Genomic DNA, 19,871 nt, shown 5'->3' with positions numbered 1-19,871 from the left:
CCCCTGCTGTAGACCTGAGCTCTTGGTTTTGTCAGAATGGTTCAGATTTTTCTTCAAAGATCTCGGAAGGGACTGATAAGTCAGGAAGGCCGTGTTCCCTCTCTGCACCCCTGCGGGGCAAGGGGTCCACTTTCAGAGTCACAGCCCAGAGCCTGGCTTCCTCTCCTGCTCCTTCGGTAACCTGCCCTACTGTGTGTGGAGAGCCACTTCACCAGTCTTAGCCTCGTGTCCTTTTGTTAACATGACATGAGACCTAGCTCGCGAGGCTGACTGCGGGCTCGATGAGACGATGACGGGAGCTGGCCGCTATAGTGTGGGAGCTTGGGTTCTTCTCATCACTCCCCTTCGCCTCCGACTTGAGACCGTCTGTTCTCGGTGAAGCACAAGCCCTGCCAGGTTAGAACAACGGTGTCCTGTCTCCACTTGCAAGCCGTCAACTTGCCCTAGACCTTGGCTCCTCGGCCACCCGGACAAGGAGACCTAGAGCTCTCCTCTCCCCAAACCTGGGCAGATTCTTTTGTTATTTTCTAAGAGGCTAGAGTGAGGGCTGTTGCCCGAGCTCACCTGAGTGGTGACGGGATGACTCAGAGCTCAGGCCCCGCCACGGGGCACACAGATGGCTTCTTGTGCCTCCCCTACCCCGTCCTGAGATTGCCGTTTTATAACACAGTTCAATGGTTTCTCCATCTACATATAAATAAAGTGTATTTATTTTTCTGATTCTCGTAAGAAAACCCAAAGCCACAAGATTGTGTTTGAAGCTCCAAAACCGATGACTTGAGGTTTCCCTCCCATAGTGCACTCCCCCGGGGCCACATGGACACAGCAGCTACACAGATGGCTGCACTATCCTAGTCGGCTGCAGGAGGTGACACGAGCCCTTTGAATTCCTTTGCTTCACGCTCCTCTCCTCTCTTTCTAGATTTTGAGTCTTGTTTGGGTAACAGTTTAGGCAGAAAAAATGTTATCCATTCCTACACTCTAAAAAAGCAGTTTATGCTTGCATCTGTGTCTTTTTCAGGAAATTCGCAGCTATTTTCAGCAAGACCTCTAAGTTCTGATCAGTAAGTACGTATGAATAAAAAGGAAATAACCAACTAGAAGGTTGGAGAAAATTTTACTTAGTTTCAGTACATACCAAAATTATAATAAGGAAGTTAAGTTCATTTACATGCATATGCTTATATAGGTGTCAGCTCTCTCTGAGAGACACACAAGGGACTGGAGACAGGACTGCATCTGCGGGGGGAGGGGTGGCGGCAGAGCGGGGAGCCGCGATCTTCACTCTCTGGACTTGTGGGCCTGTTGCATGTCTGCCATGTGCGTGTATTCATTAAAAAGTGGAATAAGGGGCCCTCCCCGTGGCCGAGTGGATAAGTTCGCAAGCTCCATTTCGGTGGCCCAGCGTTTCGCTGGTTCAGATCCTGGGCATGGACATGGCACTGCTCATCAAGCCATGCTGAGGCAGCGTCCCACATGCCACAGCCAGAGGCATTCACAACTAGAATACACAACTGTGTACTGGGGGGGCTTGAGAGAGAAGAAGAAAAAGAAAAAAAAAAAGAAGAAGATTGGCAACAGATGTTAGCTTAGGTGCCAATCTTTAAAAAAAAGTGGAATAAAATTTAAAGCATAAAATAACACATCAAAAGACTGAAAATTAAAACAGAAGCTTTCTAAGATACAGAAAAAAAGAAAGGAAGGTTGAGGCAACTTGCAGAGATGTATTTAGGATAGGGGAAGAAGTAAGGGGCGAGGAAGACAGGCAGGACCAGGGGGCAGAGGCACAGTTACAGCTGGGGGCGGGACGGGGGCGAGTTCAGAAACCTTCCTGTGGCCAGAGCTGCGACTGACATGTGACTGTCACTTATGTGATGGGAAGTCCACGGGTTAGAGGCAAACCTGTACTTATAGGATCCCGGAGGGAACAGAACGTGTCCTTAAGAGCCCTCCTCCAATCACGTACCAGCGAGAATCAAGTAGCTGTTCCCTGATGTCTTCAGTGCGGGCTTCAGGCTAAGGCCCAAGGACAACTCACAGGGGTACCTGCATGCGTGTCGGAAGTTCTCTCCCCAGTCCTGAGCTCTCTGGTGGGCTGGTGCGCTAAGGGTGGAATGTAGGATAGATGGACTGCTTATCTTTGGGTAATCTCTCACAAGTGTTATTTCTTAGAAACTGGCTTTTGATAAGACTTGAACAGCAGAGATAAAGGTTACATGCTCTGGAAGAACCTCAGTGCAGAGACTGTAGGTCGCCCATGAGGGGCAAATCTATGTCCTTGGACGATCAGCCACAGCCCACGTTCGCTCTCTGAACAGAGAAACATAAAATGATTGGATTTTCCCTCACATGGAGAGGTGCAAGATGAAAAGTCTTCAATGTTTTAACCCATCAAGGGCGGGCCTCAGAAAACTCCCACCAACCTGGAAAACCATGCCGTGCTTTTTCCCCCAGAGGCAGGCATGCACCCCTGCAGGAAGCTTCGCTGGTGCGCTGTGTGTTTACACACTCAAATCTCCTTTCACCACAATCCTTGCCTCACTCAGTATTGTGACTGAGCAGGGCCCACTCCATATCAGTTAATCAGCATCATATCCTGCTTTCCCACGTTCCTCTGTCAATCTAGCTGTGCTCTGAAGGTGGGCGTTAGAGTAAAACCTCAGGTTGATCAACATCTTGCTCCCAGGACCCCAAGGAGAGGCATGTGTCTTGCCGTGAGTCCACCCGGCCACAGGCTATGAAGGGGTAGCGGTCCCCACTGCTTTTATGGCTTTGGGGGTGCCTACGTGCCAAAGGGAAACTGGAGAATTTAATCAATCTTGGTAGCCATTTACTGCTTCATGTATTACAAAGCAGAAGAGATTATGTCTTAATTACACGCTCTTCCCCCTAAAAGGCTATGTTCATCTGTGGTGGCCACTAGCATTTAAATCTATGGAAAACATGTGTCTCACCACAGAGGTTAATAACGTGCTGGCGATTTTTCCAGGAGCTGAGAAGTTTTCTGTAATCACAGACAATTGCTACACTGGCTTAGAAAGAGTGGCGAGCCGAGTCACTTGACTGTGACAGGTTGTGGGGAGCGTCTGGGCTGGTCTGGAGTTTCTCATGATGTGGAGGGTGGGGGTGAGGGTGGGGGCACACTGGTCTGGGCCCAGGGTAGGGGGAGAGGAGCTGGGGTCCCTGCAGGGCTGTGGCCAGAATCTTGGGATCTCCCACAGGACCTGACTTTTCCCCTCTGGGAGGAAATGCAGCAGACATTTAAATATTTCCAAACCAAACAAGACACCCTGAAGGACTCTCCTCCTGTGGCCCTATCATCTGCCTCGGGCTGGATCTGAAAATATGCAACACGGCAGTGACAGAGGCTGCTCGCGCACTTGGAAGCGGACTGGCAGGAAGACAGGACTACAAAGCTTGCCGCTGCCCCGTGCTGAGCTGCTGCCCCGAGATTCGGAGGCTGCCTTTAAAAACCACAGCGGCAAGAGCTCGGGTGGTCTTCAAGTCACAGTTTCACGAGGGTCCAGATCTCTCACCCTTCCTCCAGGGCACAAGATAACAAGCTGGGTGGCCTTGAGGGTCCCATTCTGCCTGCTAGTTCTTCCTTACTTGGCATACTTGCTTTCAGGGTTCAATGTGTTTCTCAGAGGGCATCTTGGACTCTGGTTCTTTCTAAAAAGCCTCTGCATGCTCTCTCTGCCCCCATAGTTAGAACAAACTGAACATTTTCATCTGGGCTTTGATGTAAAGGAAATGAAAGTCCTAGAAGCAAACCGCCCGCTCCTCCTGCAGGCGCCTTTGTTCCATGAGAATAGGGCCTGCTTGGAAATTCTGAAAAGCCTCATCAAATGGCAGCACTGAATCTGGGGAAGAAAAATGAAAGTTGTAACTTTGGCCTTGTTCTGCGTGTAATTGTTAATAGAATTGTGGTTTCTTTCTTTCTTTTGTAATCTTGTTTTCCAAATTAAAATCCCTCAGTGACTCAGCCTCCGTGATGGTCTGAGAAACAGTGCTACAGCGGCGACCAGAGAACCAGCTGGAGAGAACATCTGGGCTTCAGGAGGACGGGGAAGCGCAGGCCCTGCCAGTGCAGGCTGTGCTCCCTCTGCCAGGGGTCCCTCCAAGGGCGGATCTTGTCTCCCCAAGGCTGTGGGGACATTTCAGTTCACTGGCAATGGCCCCATGGGGGTGGAGTCCTTTATACGGGAGTCTGGACCAGGCTCATTCTGGATGCTGAGGGCTGGTTCTTCTCTTCTCCAGGCTTCACCCAAGTTCATTTTCAGACCACACATGTCCCCAACTCCCCTCCTGCCAGGCCTGGGATTGCTTCTTTCTTTCTCTGTGTGCAGACCAGACTATACCCTGCGTGGGAAGTTAACTTGAGGGTGGATCTGAGCCTGCTCAGCAAGGGATCCCAGAAAAGCATCCCACCCCCGCTGGTGCAAGGCCAGGGGGCTGGTTCTCACTCGAGACCTTAGGAGAAAGGGTGGTAGTCCTGGAGGCCCACTGCCTTTGCCTGGGCTCCTCAAGGGTCTGTTGTTTTGTGTGGGATGAGGATGGGTGGTGTCTATTCTGGTGCGGGCTGAGCTTCCTGGACAAACCCCCTGAGATGCTCTGAGCGTCTCATGAGCTGCCAGGGTGGACGCTGCAGAGGCCCTGGCGCGCTGGGCCTGCCTGCCCTTCAGAGAGGCTTCCCTCGTTGCGGGTGGCTGCCACCGCAGCTCTTCCCGACTGCCCGGTTCAGACGTGTGGAGCCGGCAGACTCGGCTGAGGAGGTTTCCGCCCTCTCAGTTACCACCTGTGCAGTGGTGAGCAACTTCGCTATCTAGGAAATGGGTTTGTAATACGAGCCTCATAGGACTATTTTAAGGACTGACAGTCCATGCAGGCAGGTTAGCAGAGAGCCTGAGCATCTGCAGCACAACAGGGAGCTGCTTCTCCTCACACTCAAGGTCATAACGCTGTGTTGGTAACACCAGCTCTTCCCCGTTCCCAAAAGGGAAGCACTTTTCCCCGGTCTTCTTTCTCACTTGGGAGGTGTGATCCTTGATGCAGGGCCTATGTCTGATGTAGTGTGAGTGGCACCACGGCCTCTCCCAGGGAATTGTGGACTAGGATCTTTGAGGCTTCGCCCAAAAGAATGCAGGCTGGCTGGGGCTCACTGACCTGCCAGCTCTAGTGTTTTCTAGCTGAAAGAAAAAATCAAGCTTCCAGGCCACTCCGCGCTCAAGGGGACGGGCGGAGAGAGGAGGCCGTGCTCCATGGCTGGCTCTCACTAGCACTCTTCAGAAAGTCTGCTTACCCCCAAACGGTGTGGACGGTGCAGGAGGCCCTGAGTTGAGGACCATAAGAAAACAAGTATATTTCTTTCTTTCTTTTTTTATTGAGGCAACATTGGTTTATAACATTATATAAGTTTCAGGGGTATATCATTACTTTTCAAGTTCTGTGTAGATTAAATCATGTTCACCACCCAATGACTAATTACCATCGGCCACCATACACATGAGCTCCATTACCTGTTTCTGCCTCCCCTCTCCCGCTTCCCCTCTGGTAACCATCAATCTAATCTCTGTATCTAAATGCTTGTTTGTTGCTGTTGTGGTTGTTTTTATCTTCCACTTATGAGTGAGATCATACAGTATTTGACTTTTCTGTCTGGCTTATTTAACTCAGCCTAATGCCCTCAAGGTCCATCCATGCTGTTGCAAATGGCAAAATTTCATCTTTTTTATGACTGAGTAGTATTCTATTTTTATTCATTAGTATCTTTATGCATTTGTGTTTTTGTGTTCTTTGGAATAAACACCCAGCAGTGTTACCCAAAGAACGTGAAAATGAGAATGCATAAAGATACATGCACCCCTATGTTCACTGCAGCATTATTCACAATAGCAAAAACTTGGAAGAAACCTAGGTGCCCATCAAGGCATGAATGGATAAAGAAGATGTGGTGTATATACACAACGGAATACTACTCAGCCATAAGAAACGATGAAATCTGGCCATTTGTGACAACATGGATGGACCCTGAGTGTATTATGTTGAGTGATATAAGTCAGAGGGAGAAAGTCAAATACTATATGATCTCACTCATAAGTAGAAGATAAAAAGAACGACAAACAAATACATAGAGACAGAGATTGGATTGGTGGTTACCAGAGGGGCAGGGGGAGGGAGGAGAAGTGGTGATTACGTACATGTGTGTGGTGATGGATTGGAATTTAGTCTTTGGGTGGTGAGCATGACATAATCTACACAGAAAACGAAATATGTAACAATGTACACCTGAAATTTACATAATGTTATATAAAATACCCAGAAGTGGAATGGCTGGATCATATTGTAGTTCTATTCTTAATTTTTTGAGGGATCTCCATGCTGTTTTCCACAGTATATTTCTGTTCTGGGGTGAGCTTGGTTTATAATTGTTATGGGTTGAATTGTGTTCTCCCAAAAAAGATGTGTTAGAGTCCTAACTCCCAGTCACTTTATTTAGAGACAGGGTCTTTACAAAGGTAAGCAAGCTAAAGAGAGGTCATTAGTGTGGGCCCTAATCCAATATGACCAGTGTCCTTTTTATAAAAAGGGGAAACACACACAGAGGGAAGATGATGTGGAGACAGGGAGAGAAGACAGCCACCTACAAGTCATGGAGAGAGGCCTCAGAAGAAACCAACCCTGCCGACACCTTGATTTTGGACTTCTGGCTTCCAGGACTGTGAAAGAATAAATTCTTGTTGTTTAAACCACCCAGTTTGTGTACTTTGTTAGGGCAGCCCTAGCAAACTAATACAATGGCCTTGTAAGGTTCATGTGCCTCAGTTCCTCCATCTGCACATACAGATGGCAGCAGCCTTTCTCCTGTCTCTATCTAGGACTTAGTTGGGACTCAGTTTTGCGTAAGACGAGAAGATTGGGCCTTCTGCAGCTTTGCCATGCCACGCTTCTGTGCTGGAGGAAAACAGGACTATATCCTGACCTCTAGGTTATGCCAGGCACTAACTGCTTTGGAGCCTTTAACCACCCCATCAATATTCAAGGTTGGTATCAGCACCCCCGTTGCCTAGTTTAGGAAACTGTGGCACAGCCAACTTAAGTAACACAGTAAGAGGAAGGGCTAGGATTCAATAAACCCAGTTCTGCCCGCCTGTGACACCCTGCCTGTCGTGCCCCACTGTGCTCAGTGACTGGGGTGTGCTGTTTGGAAGGGAGTCCTGGGGGTGAGGGTGGGGAGGCAGTCTAAAGACCTCCCTGAGATGTTTTCTTTAGCACATGTGCTGTCTCCAGGAGCTATTTCCAGGGAACAATAAGGAAGAGCATTTTGCCCCTGCAGCCTGGAGGGGATTGTTTGTGGGCTTTGGTCTGTCTGCTCCTCCACTAGTGAAGACCTGAAGTTAGTGCATACTCTTGAGTGTATTCCTGGGGCATTGGTCGATTCACATCCAGATTGAGGACTCCCTGCCGGTCACTGGTCTGGTTTCCCTTGGGACCTGGGACCTTCCTGTAAAGACGGAGGGTCCAAAAATAAGAGGGATCTCTCTTGCCCACCAGACCTGTTCTTATCATTGCAGAGGGACACCCAGCGCTCAGAGGCTGATCAAAGCAGAGCCCACTGAGACCCCGCCCCTTGGAGGAACAGCCCAGGCACCCTCTGCGGGCCATGCCATAAACAGCCAGGCCCGTGGCAGGGCTGCTCACGGAGGCCCTGTGCGCATCTTGGACAGCTTTGCACTCTTCCCGGTTCCAGTTGGTAGCCTTGTCTACAGCCAGGGGCTTAGTTTGGCCTTCAGAAACAAAAGCCACAATTTAATTTAAGAGAGACTGTTTCTATGTTTCCAGAATTAGAGGAGTGGAAAGGTCCTGCCGTTAGAGAAAAGGAAACCTCAGAAGGTGATTATTAAACCTTGCGATCAATTTGGAAAGATGGCAAGTGTGATACAACGTCAGCCTTTCAGTACTTGGAGCTGGAACCACAACTGAATAGAAGGTTGTGTGTGTGCCTGTGTGCGTGTCTGTGAGTGCATCTGTGTGAGCATGAGTGTGTGTCTGCAAGTGTGTGTTTTCTTTAAGCGATGGCTCTGAAGCCTTTGGCCTTGGGCACCACGCTTCCTTTGTTTGGGGGGGGGGCCCTGATTTTTGGCAATTGTTGCGGGACTATTATGTTAGTGCATAGGGACTGGGGACCTCGCATCTTTACTGTTACTGCCACCGTGCAATTAGAATACTGACAACTACCCAGTAGGACGCTGCAGGCAGTAAGGCTCCGTCCCTGGGTCCGTGGTCCGAGACTCATGGTGACCCGCTGTAGTGACGCTGAGTCTGCACAGCCCCGTTGGCCGGACCCAGCAGCCCTGAGAGACAGCCAAGGGCCCCAGCCCATGTCTTTATGCTTTGCCCATGCCTCCAACCCGCCTTTTCTCTTAGGAAAGAACCTGTCATTGATTCCCGTGAGGGTATACCTGCAGCTCCCTTCCCTGTGGCTCCGCCCTGAACACAAAGGAAGGGGCTCAGGGCCGAGCTGCCACCCAGCCTGGACCTTCCAAGGCTCCTGGTGCATCAGTCCCACCAGAGGTTTGTGTGACTGTGTGGGACCAGGCTGGGTCAAAGCTGTCTGGGTGATTTGATGTGTGCCCGGGTGCAGGACACTTGCTTTGCACACAGGGGAACTAGTGTGGACACCTAAGCGGATTAAGGCAAGCCTGAATGACGCCCAGTCCTGTAGACAGAGGGGAGCGCAGGGGTCTGTGGCAGACCAAGGGACACACCCCAGCTGCCTCCTGAGCCCACTGCCTGGAGCTGTCCCTGGGCTCCGCCTCCATCTCCTGGGAGACAGTGTGGCTGCCTTGGTGATCACCAGGATAGAGAGGAGAAAGGAGGCCTTCCTCTTCCCACACTCTGGGGCCCAGACTCAAATTTAAAGCAGTTTGTGATTCTGGAGGTTCTGGCTCTGCCAGTTCCTCGAGGTGACATGGTGCATCTGGGAAATGGAGTGGCTGCCCGGCTGCGGCCCAGGCTCCTTGGGTCTCTTTCGTCTGTGAGCTGAGTGGCTCCCAGCCCAGAGGGGTGGGATGGCGCCTTCTGAGGGCATCGGCCTCCGTGATGCTCCTCAGACCCCCTCTCCCTTCTTGCCCGCACACACTTGCACCAAAAGCACCGGCAATTCGGCCCTGGGATGGACACATCTCCCAGGAACTGGAGAGCTGAGTGTCCATCACTGGGAGTGCTGTGGACTTGGGCCGCTCTGAACTCTGAAAGCACTTCCAGAACTTGCATTTTTTCCCAAATGATCTTGGTGTCCATGTGCTGTGGCCCGCCTTGACCCAATATCTGCATCTGTGGTGTTTTCCTGCTCAGATAGTGTTTCATAGAGGCAGGTTTGGTAAAATGTATTTCTGCCCTGATAAAATATATTAAAATACATTTCCATTCTAAATCAGTCAGTGCCTGCTCTGAATTAATCACCATCATGCACAGTAATTAGGTATATATGAATCTATAAGAGAGTTTTCCTTTCGGGAAGGAGGTGTTAATTCTATTTAATACCACACACATACTGTGTGCCTGAAGATTTTCCCCAGAAATCAGACTTCTATTTTCTAAAACGTAATTCAAGATTATTCTCCCTAAATTCCCTAGAAGTTGCTGCAGCAGTTCAGAAAATTTGAGCATGCACAACGAGAGAATTCAGTTACTTCCCTAGAATCCAGGCGGAAGCCAAGTAAAACAGAAGTATGTGGGCCTTTCAGCCAACACTTTGGCATGAGAGACCTGGAGAGATCACAGTGGCCTCTGAGGACAGCAGTCCAGCTTCAAAGGCTGCTTTGCTCGCTTTGAGATGGGAACTCAGGAGATATTTTTCAGACTCCTCCTCTCCAGATCTCTCTTCTCTCTCTCTCCCCTCTTTCCTCCCTCCCTCCCACCTCTCCACCTTTCCCCCTCTCTGCTCTCCTCTCTCTCTCCTTTCCCTCCCTCTCTTTCTCTGTTTCTCTTTCCCCTCCCTCCCTCTCCTTCTCTCTCCCTCCACCTCTCTCTCTCTTTCTCTCTTTTCCTTCACCCTTTTTTCCTTCCTCTCTCTTATCTCCCTCTCTTTCACTCTTCCTGTCTCCCCATACTGTGTTCAGCCTGACCCATTTGTATCTAACAATCGCTATTTCTATACACTGAAATTGCAGCCCCCCTTTCTTTGACTTCTCCCTGTTCCTCCCTCATAGATTTTATGACCAATAAAGGAGTTTCTTTTTCCACCTGCTCCAGTCACCACCCCTTTCCTTCTGCAGCATTCGCACGCAGCTGCCGTGAGTGCCCAGACTCGCGGCTCTGGTGAAGCAGGTAGGCTTAGTGATTCCCTCTGACTTTTCTTTGCAAAGTCTACTAGATTAAGACGTCTACTTGAATGAGAAAGTCTATTTGAATAAGAACGAGGAGTTTCTACCTTTTGGTGCAGGATTCCAAATTAGACGTTGCAGGGGCTGGCCCCGTGGCCGAGTGGTTGGGTTCGCGGGCTCCGCTGCAGGCGGCCCAGTGTTTCATGGGTTCGCATCCTGGGCGCGGACATGGCACTGCTCACCGAACCACGCTGCGGTGGCGTCCCACATGCCACGGCTGGAAGGGCCCACAACTGAAATATACAACTATGCACTGGGGGCCTTTGAGGAGAAAAAGGAAAAAAAGTAAAAATCTTTAAAAAAAATTAGACGCTGCATTTCCCCAGGGGACAATCAACCACAGACGTATGCATTTGGGTGGACAAACTATTTTCGAAAAACCTTTTTAGATCTTTGCTTAACTAATTTATAGACTAGCCTTAACACCTGGCCATCTGAACCTGTAAAATGTCTGTAATTCAAACTGCCTTTCTAGACGTGTGATTTTCAAAGTGTGGTCCCTGGACTATCATCATCCGCATCACCTGGGAACTTAGGAATACAAACTCGTGAGCCCCGCCCCAGACCAACTGATGAGAAACCGGGGGTGCGCCCAGTAGCCTGTGCTCCATAAGCCTCCCAGTGCTTCCGAAGCGCGCTCAGGTTTGAGAACTCTGCTTCAGAGTGAAGGTCGTCATAGTGCCTGTGTCTGCAGGGTCAGAGCAAAGTTCGTATATGCGATGTCGGGGAAAACGTGTGGAATGAACCGAAATCAGAATACATGGGTCGAACCCCTGACAGTCATGACCGACTGCAGATCTGTAAATAGGACGGATATCCCCACATCATAGGGGTATAGAAAAGCACCACGAAATGGGTCACTTGCAAGAGTTCTTGCGCATCTTGAAAGAAACGCGAACCACCGTGTGCAGGGTCTCCTCGTACCACGAGGGGGCGCGCTGGCCTTTCCAATGCGGTCAGATACCAGCGTTTTTGTCTTTGAGGTCCTGTCATTCTCTGTATAAACAAGTTACGTTCAAGTGTTTAGGATATAAATTACGACCATGCCGGCTGCCTTGGAAGGAATGTAAACACAGCACTGTGGTCGGAGCAAACTCTGAAACTGACTTCATAATTTATAGCAGGCCCCCGTGTAGCTCAGTATAAAAGAGGAAGAAAAAAAGCTTTAACTGCAAATATGATAATGGAGACACAAAAAATGTTTAAATCACTCCCTAATTCTGGAAAATATAGAAAGGAAGCCTAAGGATTAAAAGATGGTTAAGACTTTTGAAAACAAGATGTTTTACTAATGAGGCCGCCTTTGGACTGAAATTCACTTGTAATACAAAAGCCCTGTGTGAGATATCTACTGAGCATATTAAGTGCCTCGTTATTGATTGGGAGAAAGACCTTTCAGGGAACAAGAAACAAAGGTGAGTTTTCAAAAACGAGCAAAAACAAAACAGAAAGCAGCCCCAAGTTGGAGAAGAAAGCCACAGCATGACTGTGGGTTGAGAAGCTGCGCTCTCCCCCTCAGGTCTGCGGGGTTGCCCATGACTTTGAAGGGCTGTGGGACAAGGCAGTGCTGGGTGGGAACCAAGTCCTCCTGCCCAGTCGACCTCTTTCCTCTTTTCCATTCTGAGCTTCACCAGCCCCGCTGTAGCATTCGTGATTGGGAAACCGTGATTGGGAAACCGAGCAGGAAAGGAAAGGGCTGGGGGAATCCTGAGGGAAACCCTTGACTCCCTGGTTAGAAGGAAGGAGGGAGTGCAGGGGACAAGGAAGGATGAAGAGAGATGTGTGGGGCTGGTGGGGCTGCTGCTAAGCAGGGCGTCCCTTCTCTGAATGGGAGGGTGGGCACAGACAGCAGCCAAAGAGCACCTTGTCAGGGCTGGGCCCCGCGTCTGCCACTCTCCAAGGAAGTTACAAAAGGTGAGCCTCTCAGAGACGGCCCACTACTGTCTGCAGCCTTCCCCTCTAGGATCTGACCCCCTCCCATCACAAAAGGTGATCAGCACACGCAACAAAACTGTGACTTGCAAAGGGGAAGCCCGTCCTGGGTAGCCCCAGGCGGTGACTTTCCACTCTGTTAGTCACTCCACTCTGTGCTCCTGGGAGGGAGGAAAGAGCCAAAGGCAACATGCTCCTTGGGCACAGGAAAGAGCAGAAAAGGGCATGAAACTCAGTGTCCTCAAATCCAACTCTGCCTTTCTTTATCTTGCCTCGTTTTCTTTCAAGTTCCTTTCACCTTCTGGTTTTTGTTTAGCCAGAAAGAGCTAGGGTGAAAGAAAGAAATAACAGAAAGCGTTCCTTCTTCTCTTTCTCTCCTGAGAAGACCCACAATCAGAATCTGGCCTGTGTTACTCAAGGCATAGACCCCACACCACGTCAATTATATAACTTGGAAAAAAAAAGCCAGTGTAGAGTTGCATTGCTGGCTGGTGGAGAAGAGAAGCCGGCCATCGTGGGATGCCCGCAGAGGAAACAGATCCTTAAACAACTATTTGTTATATACATTTTATTGAAAAAATTTTACATCAAAATAGGTTGGCAAACTGTAAAAGTATACATAAGTGCAAATATATTCTCCTTTTAAAATACAAGCAAAGTGTGAGTATACACGAAAATCATAACAATATCTTTAAAATATGGTGGTAGAAAACAACCTTGTAGAAAACGTTGTATTGTCACAATACTGAAAACCACTTTCTTAAACTAGACACATTGTTTCTAAATACTTTCTCAATAATGTTCTTTGGCACCTGTATCCAAACGTGGTATTGGCCACACAGAACTCTCCTACTCAGCTGGGCACCAAGAGGAGCCTTTCTTGAAGTCTGTGCTTAGTACTGCCTGTTTGAAAAGCACACAAATTTTCATAGGCAAAGAAAAACACACACACACAACTAGTCTGCGTTTTCCCGACCCTGATTACTGAAGGCAGTGAAGCTCCCAGAGTTACAAGTTTACGTTTTTCATGTGGTAGCTTTTTACCATTGCAGCCATGAAGTGGAGGTCCCAGTTCTCTGGCCCCTTACCGGAAGCCTGCACATATTTGGGGCATTAACCTTGCAGGGGGCGTCCATCTACCCACGGAGACAAGTCTCAGTGAACAGTGCTCACCTGGCTAAGTGACTGGTGTGCTACTTACTGCTGTGGGTGCACATTCTCTGGGTCCACCTCAGCTCATTCTGCCCCACGGAGAGAGTGGCCTTGGCTGGCCTCCTCCCTCTATTCACATGACGCAGGGCTTAATATCCTGACAGACACTCTGGTGGTGGTGGTGGTGATAATAGGGCCCGCTAGCAGAGGGATGGAAAGAAGAAATGCCATTAAAGTTGAGGACGAAGTCTTTTCTGTCACACACTGGGGTAGAGTGATGCTGGTATCGAGGCAGTCCCACTGAAAGAAGAAAGAAAAGAAAAGCCCTTTCAGAAACAAATTCATCCAGCTAAGGATGGGGCATATTATTTTTTAAATTTTAATTTAACTCGTGTCTTATTTTGACTCGAGGTTAAAAAAAGGATTGGTGTATTGTTTTTTGTCTATTGCTATAAAAGCGGTAAAGGAAATCCAGCTCTAGAAGTGTCTCAAAGCTTCAACTTGTAGATCATAGGAAGACCCTGGAATCATTGTTTTGCTTTGCTTTGCTGCCCTCGCAGACACAGAGCCAGTGCCCGGTGCAGGCTGGCCCGGGCGCCCGAATTCCCCTGCTCCTCCCCGGGCCGGGCCGGGCCAAGCCGGGCGCGCGCCTTACCCGCGGGCGGAGCGCCGGCATCGGGACCGCCCGACCAGGCTCTGAGGTCGGGGCCTGAGCGCCGCCAGAGCCCTCGCTGCGGACGCCAAGGCTCCTGCCCCGGAAACAACACTGTCGCCTCGACCTCACCTCTTGTTTCGAGCCTCCTGCCTTATTTCCCGAGTGACCCGGTCCGAGTGGCAGCCCACAGCAGGGACATTCCCTATGCTAAAAGAGGGTGACTCAAAGAATCCCATCGCGAGAAAAAGGGCCGGGCAGGAGAGGGCGCGTCCCCGTGGTTGCGAGGGTCTCTAGGCCCCGGAGCAGAGCGGACCGTCGGGGAGAGCTCAGCGGCAGAGCGCCGGCACGTGGCGGCGTCGGCGGCCGGGGAGCGGCGCGAGCACCGAGAAGGCCGCACCGTCTCCCGGGCCGCTCCTCGGCCGAGGGCCTGGGCCCAGCCGCTCGGGGCCGACGCGCGCCAACGTTCGCTTCTGCTTTCTCGGCGCCGCCGGGCTCAGGGCGCAGGCGGCCGGGGTCGCAGGGCGCGCGGGGACCCGGGCTTCTGCCGGCCGGGGCCGGCCTGCTCGCTGCAGTCTGCGGAGCCAGCCGTGCGCGGTGCGGGCCGGCCCGATTCGGCTGCCAGCGCGTGAAGGCCGCACCGCCGGCCCGAGGAGCTCATGCCCTGCTCGCGTCGCCTCGGCCTGGCCGTGTCCCAGCGCTTATGGAGCTACCAGGCTGCTAAGTGACCCGCGACTCGGCCTACGTTTATTGCCGGATAACACCTATTGTCGCCAGCTCTGCACCGCACGGAACCCGGAAAGCAGCAGCCGGTCCCCGCGCCCTGCACACGGGCGCATCGCGCTGCCAGTCCCTGGATCTCAAAAGAGCCGAGGCCGGGCCCGGCGCGAAGGCTCACCTCTCCCGGCCAGGGCCGCCGTGGGGACTTTGCTGTGACTGGAGGGAGCACAGAAGCCTTCTCCTTCTCCAGGGGTCTCCCTGAGCACACAAGCTTTGGCCACCCCATCGGAGTGGGAGGGCGCAGCCCGCGCGCGCGTGCTTGGGGGGCCTCCTTGGCCCGCGGCCCCGGTCCCGCTCGGCCTCCCCACTCATCGCCCGGCCCTCCGCTCTTAGGTGGCCGTTCGGCCCGGCGGGGCGCACACTCCGAACCAGACCCCCAGGGCGGCCGCGCACCCGGCCCTCCTGAGACATGCCAACCAGGGCCTAGAGAAGAATATGCTAGAGGGATGGGAGCCAGAGGGCGAGGAAGGTGCAAAGTGTCCCGTTTGGGCTTCGGTCCCAGACTCGGCGCAGAGGTGGTGCGAGGCTCCCGGGGAGGGCACCGCCGGCCGGCCTGCCCGCTGCAGTTTTTCTTCTCGTGAAGACAGAGTCGGGCTTCCGGATCCCCGCCTTTCTGGGACTTGTGCGTGAGCCCGGTGTGGGTGTGTGGCGTGGAGCGAGGGCAGCCCCTCGGAAGGATCAGAAGTCTCTTTCCCACGAGTTTTTTGTTTTAAACTTTTAGGGACCTGTTTCACGGCTGCTGCGAAGCCTCGGCGCCTGGGCTCCAGTTGAGCAGGACCTGCCCGGAGAGGCAGCGCGGCGAGCGCCAGGAAAGCGGGTGGGCGGGAGGGCAAGCCCGGGGCAGGGGGCGCCGCTTGGGGTGGGCGGTGATTGACAGCCAGTCCGAGGGGATAAAAAAAATAAGACGAGAGAGTCGTCTGTATTGGTTACTTGTTGAAATTCCCATAAAATTGAACAAGACTCTGCTCTCAGTGGGTTAAGTCAGGCTAAAATCCTCTCCGGTGTGGTCCTGCCGAGACGGTCTTTGTTTAGTTAACCTCTGAGACCCGCATTTAAAAGGCCTATTTGGGAAACTTCACCGTCCAGGGAACCAACATCTTTTGCCCATTTCTAGGCTTCCCGTCTCCCTTGATGCTCTCGTCGCACACCGAGTCCGGAGCAGATAATGTATGCATCATTCTGCGAACCATTTTCTAATCGGGCGGAAGGTAAGTGGGAACTAAGCATCCTTTGACGGGCGGACCAGCCCAGTTCTAATCTGCCGCCTGTGGTCCTCGGAGGGGTCAATGGAAGAGAGTTTATCTCACTATCCGATAAACCTGGCTAAATATTCGAACGTCTTCCTCCACCCCATCTGTCCCCTCCCACCTCTCACTGCCCCTGGCAAGTCAATAAATTTTCATAATCTCAGATAAACACAATTTACACCAGTAACACTACAAGCTGCATCCAAGGGACAGGCATTTCTCAGGAGAGTCACAACGTGGGCCTCAAATCTGCTGGCCTAGTATAGACTCATGTGTCATCAACGTGGGTCCTCTGTGGGGGGAGTAGGGAACTCCTCAACAGCCTGGCGCCCCTCCCCGCTGGCAACATGTCACTCCTGTGAAAGACCCTGGGACCCCACTCTGCTCCTCCCTCATTTCCCCTCCTCTCAACAATTGCCTGGTTGCGGCCCCTCCCCATCCACACTCAGCATACAGAGCATCCCCCTTTCTGACATTTACTTTTAGAGGAAAGTACAGCAAAACAAACTAGAAAAAAAAAAAAAAAAAAAGACAGAAGGAACCAGCTCAGGGCCAAGGTTCCTAGAGGCCATGCTATGTCAGGCCTGAGACTTGAGATCTGCAATCTATAGAGACACCCAGAGACCCTAAGAAGGCTGGTGACTTTGCATCATCCTCCCAGCAGTGCGAATTCTGGAGGCCCAGCTCTGGGCCAAGGATGTGGGGGAGGGCAGTATGACCCCAGTCCTCTAGCCCCATGAATAAGGTGCCAGCTCCCTCCAGCACCCGCTCCTCCCGGTGCCCTCAGGCCCCCAGGCTGCAGCAACTCGGTGGAAGTGGCAGTAGCCACGGAGCCCAGAGGCCTGGAGCCCCCCACCCCGTCCCCAGCGGTCCCGCACCGGCGCGCTCCATTACCTGGGAGGTCCTCGCGGGCGTTCTGGTGCAGGTAGCTTTGCTCCAGCGAGTAGGAGGACATGCCGGAGTGCAGGCCGGCCGAGGCCGCGGGGTTGCTGCTTGGCGTGAGGGCGGGCGGCTGCTTGAGGTAAGGCGAGGCGCCGGGCGAGCTCCAGTGAGCCGCGGGGCTCGTGTAGGGTGAGTGGCATTCGATGGCGCTCGCCATGGCCGGGGACGAGGGCACAGGGCTGCTGCTGCTGTCCGGACCATAGTCCCCGCCCCCGCCACCGCCCCCAGCACCGACGCCCCCCGGCCCGGCAGGTACGGGGCAGCTGGCCATGTAGGTGGAGCCCGGGTTGGGCGACATGTGCGGGACGTGGTGGTGGTGGTGGTGGTGCGGGTGCGCGTGGCCCGGGGCGCCTGCGCCGGCGTCGTAGCTCGCGGGCATCATGTCGAGGCCGCCGTAGCCGCCCTGCCCGTGGCAGCCGAGCGGCGCCGACGGGGGCGCCTGGAAGTCGAAGCCCTGGGGCAGCAACGAGGCCCCGAAGCCCAAGCCGCTCACCACGCGGTGGTACATGGGCTTGAGCGCCTGGCACTTCCGCCTGAAGCCGCGCGGCCGGCGGCGGAACGAGCCCTCTTCGAACATGAACTCACTGGCTGGGTCGATGGTCCAGTAGTGGCCCTTGCCTGGCCGTCCGAGGCCCTTGGGCAGCTTGATGAAGCACTCGTTGAGCGAGAGGTTGTGGCGCACGGAGTTCTTCCAGCCCTGGTAGGCGCCGCGGAAGAAGGGGAAGCGCGCCTGCAGGAACTGGTAGATCTCGCTGAGCGTCAGGCGTTTGCTGGGCGAGCTCTGGATGGCCATGACGATGAGCGCGATGTACGAGTAGGGCGGCTTCTCGGGCCGCCGCAGCCCCGAGCTCGCCTTCTTGGCGCCCCCGCTCCCGGCGCCCGCGCCGCCGCCGCCCGCGCTCTTGCAGGCAGCCGCGGAGGCGCTGGCCGAGTTGGAGGAGGAGGAGGAGGAGGAGGCGCAGGAGGCGGAGGACGACGACGACGACGACGACGAGGTGGTCTCCAGGGCGGCGGCGGCGGGCGGCGGGCTCATCAAGGCGGCCTGGAGCGCGCCGGCGGCCGGGCTGCACGCGCGGCGGAGCGGGGCCGGCGGCGGGCGCGGCGGGGGCGGCGGCGGCCCGCCCTCGGTGGTCATCTGGGACCCGGGAGCGACGCCGGGCCTCGGGGGCGGGCCTGGGGCCGGGAGCGGAGGCGCCGGAACGGGGTCGGCCCAGAAGCCCGGCGAGCGCCCTAGTCCGCCGCCCGGGCTGCAGCCGTGGCCGCTCCGAGCCAGCGCTTCGGCGTCGCCCCCCTCAGCTCCGCTGGGGCTTCTGGCGGCGGCGGCGGCGGCGGACCGGAGGCAACGCCCGGCGCATCCCTCCCCCGAGCCTCGGGCTCCTGCCTTGCGCAATGGCCCCTGGGCCGCGGAGCCGAAGCGGCCGGGGCCGGGCAGCTGCGCCCGCGAGCTGGGACCGCGGCCGGGACCCGGGGGACGAGCCCGACGTCTCCCTTCAGGAGCGCTCCTCGCTCTGTCTCCCAGACTTCCTCCCTCCCGCGCCCTCCCCGCGGCCGCGCTCCCTCCCTCCCCCTCTCCCTCCCCCTCCCCAGCTCGCTCCCTCCTCCCCCACCCCGCCCTGCCCCCTCTTCGCGCCGCGCCGCCTTGGGGAGGGCGCTCCGCCGCGGCGCTGCCTCCTCCCCTCCCAACCTGGCGGCCGGCTCCCGCTCTTATCTCGTTCCTCGCTCTGCGGGGTCGCCTAGGTCTTTTAATTCCTCCCTCGGCCTCTTTCCCTCTCCCGTACCCACTCTCTTTCCAATCCAGGGATCACAGACTAACTGATATTTTGCTAGGAGGAGCCCCACCCTCAGCAAGACTCGACCACCTTTGATTTCATGGAATTTCCTTTCTCTTTGCTCCTTACAGCACCCTTGCCTCCCATCCCAGAAACCAGCCGCCCCCCCGCAGGGCAGACCCACCCCTTCTCCTCCTCTTCCTCCCCACTCTTCTCCTCCCTTCCCCCTCCCTCTTCGTCCTACCCCTTCCCCCTCTCTTTCCCCTTCCCCCATCTCCCCCTCTTTTTCCTCCTCTCCCTTCTCTTCTTCTTCCTCCTCCTCCTCTTCCTCCTCCTGGCCCATCCTGGGCCAAGTGGTCCTGCCGCTGGTGTGCCGCCAGGAGCCTCCTTAGCTGCCTTCCCCGGTGCCCACACTGACCATCTGTCAACTTCATTTAGACATTGCAGCCCTCAGCCACACGCCAGGGTGCCAGACGCCCAAAGGTAACGTGCCAATCCTCTCTCTTTCCGACTAGGGCTGCACGCTCCGGGACAACTGTTAGAAGAGGGCGAGAAGCCTGGCGCCCGAGCGCCTCAGGGGTGCGGCCCAGGGCCATCATGGGCATTTTCAGAACTCTGAGCAGAGGGGTTTAGATAGAGAAAACTAAACCAAGTTTTAGAGATTCTGGGAACCTGGTCGAAGAGGACTCATGTTTGCATTTGTTTCCACTTCCTTTCTGTTTTCTACTGGATGTTTTGTAAAAAATGCAAAGGGAAGGCCCATGCTGAGCAAGATAAGTGACACAGCTGTGTTCATGTTCAGTCCTGAAGGCATGTGTCACTGCCACTAGTTCACATCCTCAGTCTCAAGGTTGCCCAGCAAAGAAACCATACCATCTCAAAGCTACCTTCTGTGGGAGAACGTCCAACCCCACTGTGGCTAATTTCGCTCTACATAAGAGGCTAGGAGAGAGGATGTGCCCTCGGGAGGAATCACTTCCAACAAGACCCGACAGTTAGTTATTGGATT

General features: G+C 53.9%; 1 protein-coding gene across 1 annotated transcript; it reads right to left on the bottom strand.

Annotated features, from left to right (window-relative positions):
- Window positions 1-12,891: 12,891 nt before the first annotated feature.
- FOXF2 (forkhead box F2) lies at window positions 12,892-18,632 on the bottom strand. Its single transcript, NM_001433621.1, has 2 exons — window positions 17,046-18,632; window positions 12,892-13,772 (listed from the first exon to the last, which is right to left on the bottom strand). Exons 1-2 carry the CDS (start codon window positions 18,226-18,228, stop codon window positions 13,606-13,608), a joined length of 1,350 nt encoding a protein of 449 aa, NP_001420550.1. The 5' UTR covers window positions 18,229-18,632; the 3' UTR covers window positions 12,892-13,605.
- Window positions 18,633-19,871: the final 1,239 nt, after the last annotated feature.

This window comes from Equus caballus, chromosome 20, assembly GCF_041296265.1.
Source record: "Equus caballus isolate H_3958 breed thoroughbred chromosome 20, TB-T2T, whole genome shotgun sequence".
Classification (NCBI taxonomy): Eukaryota; Metazoa; Chordata; class Mammalia; order Perissodactyla; family Equidae; genus Equus; species Equus caballus.
Note: the sequence above shows the minus strand (reverse complement) of the source record. Positions and strands in the feature narration are given on the sequence as shown.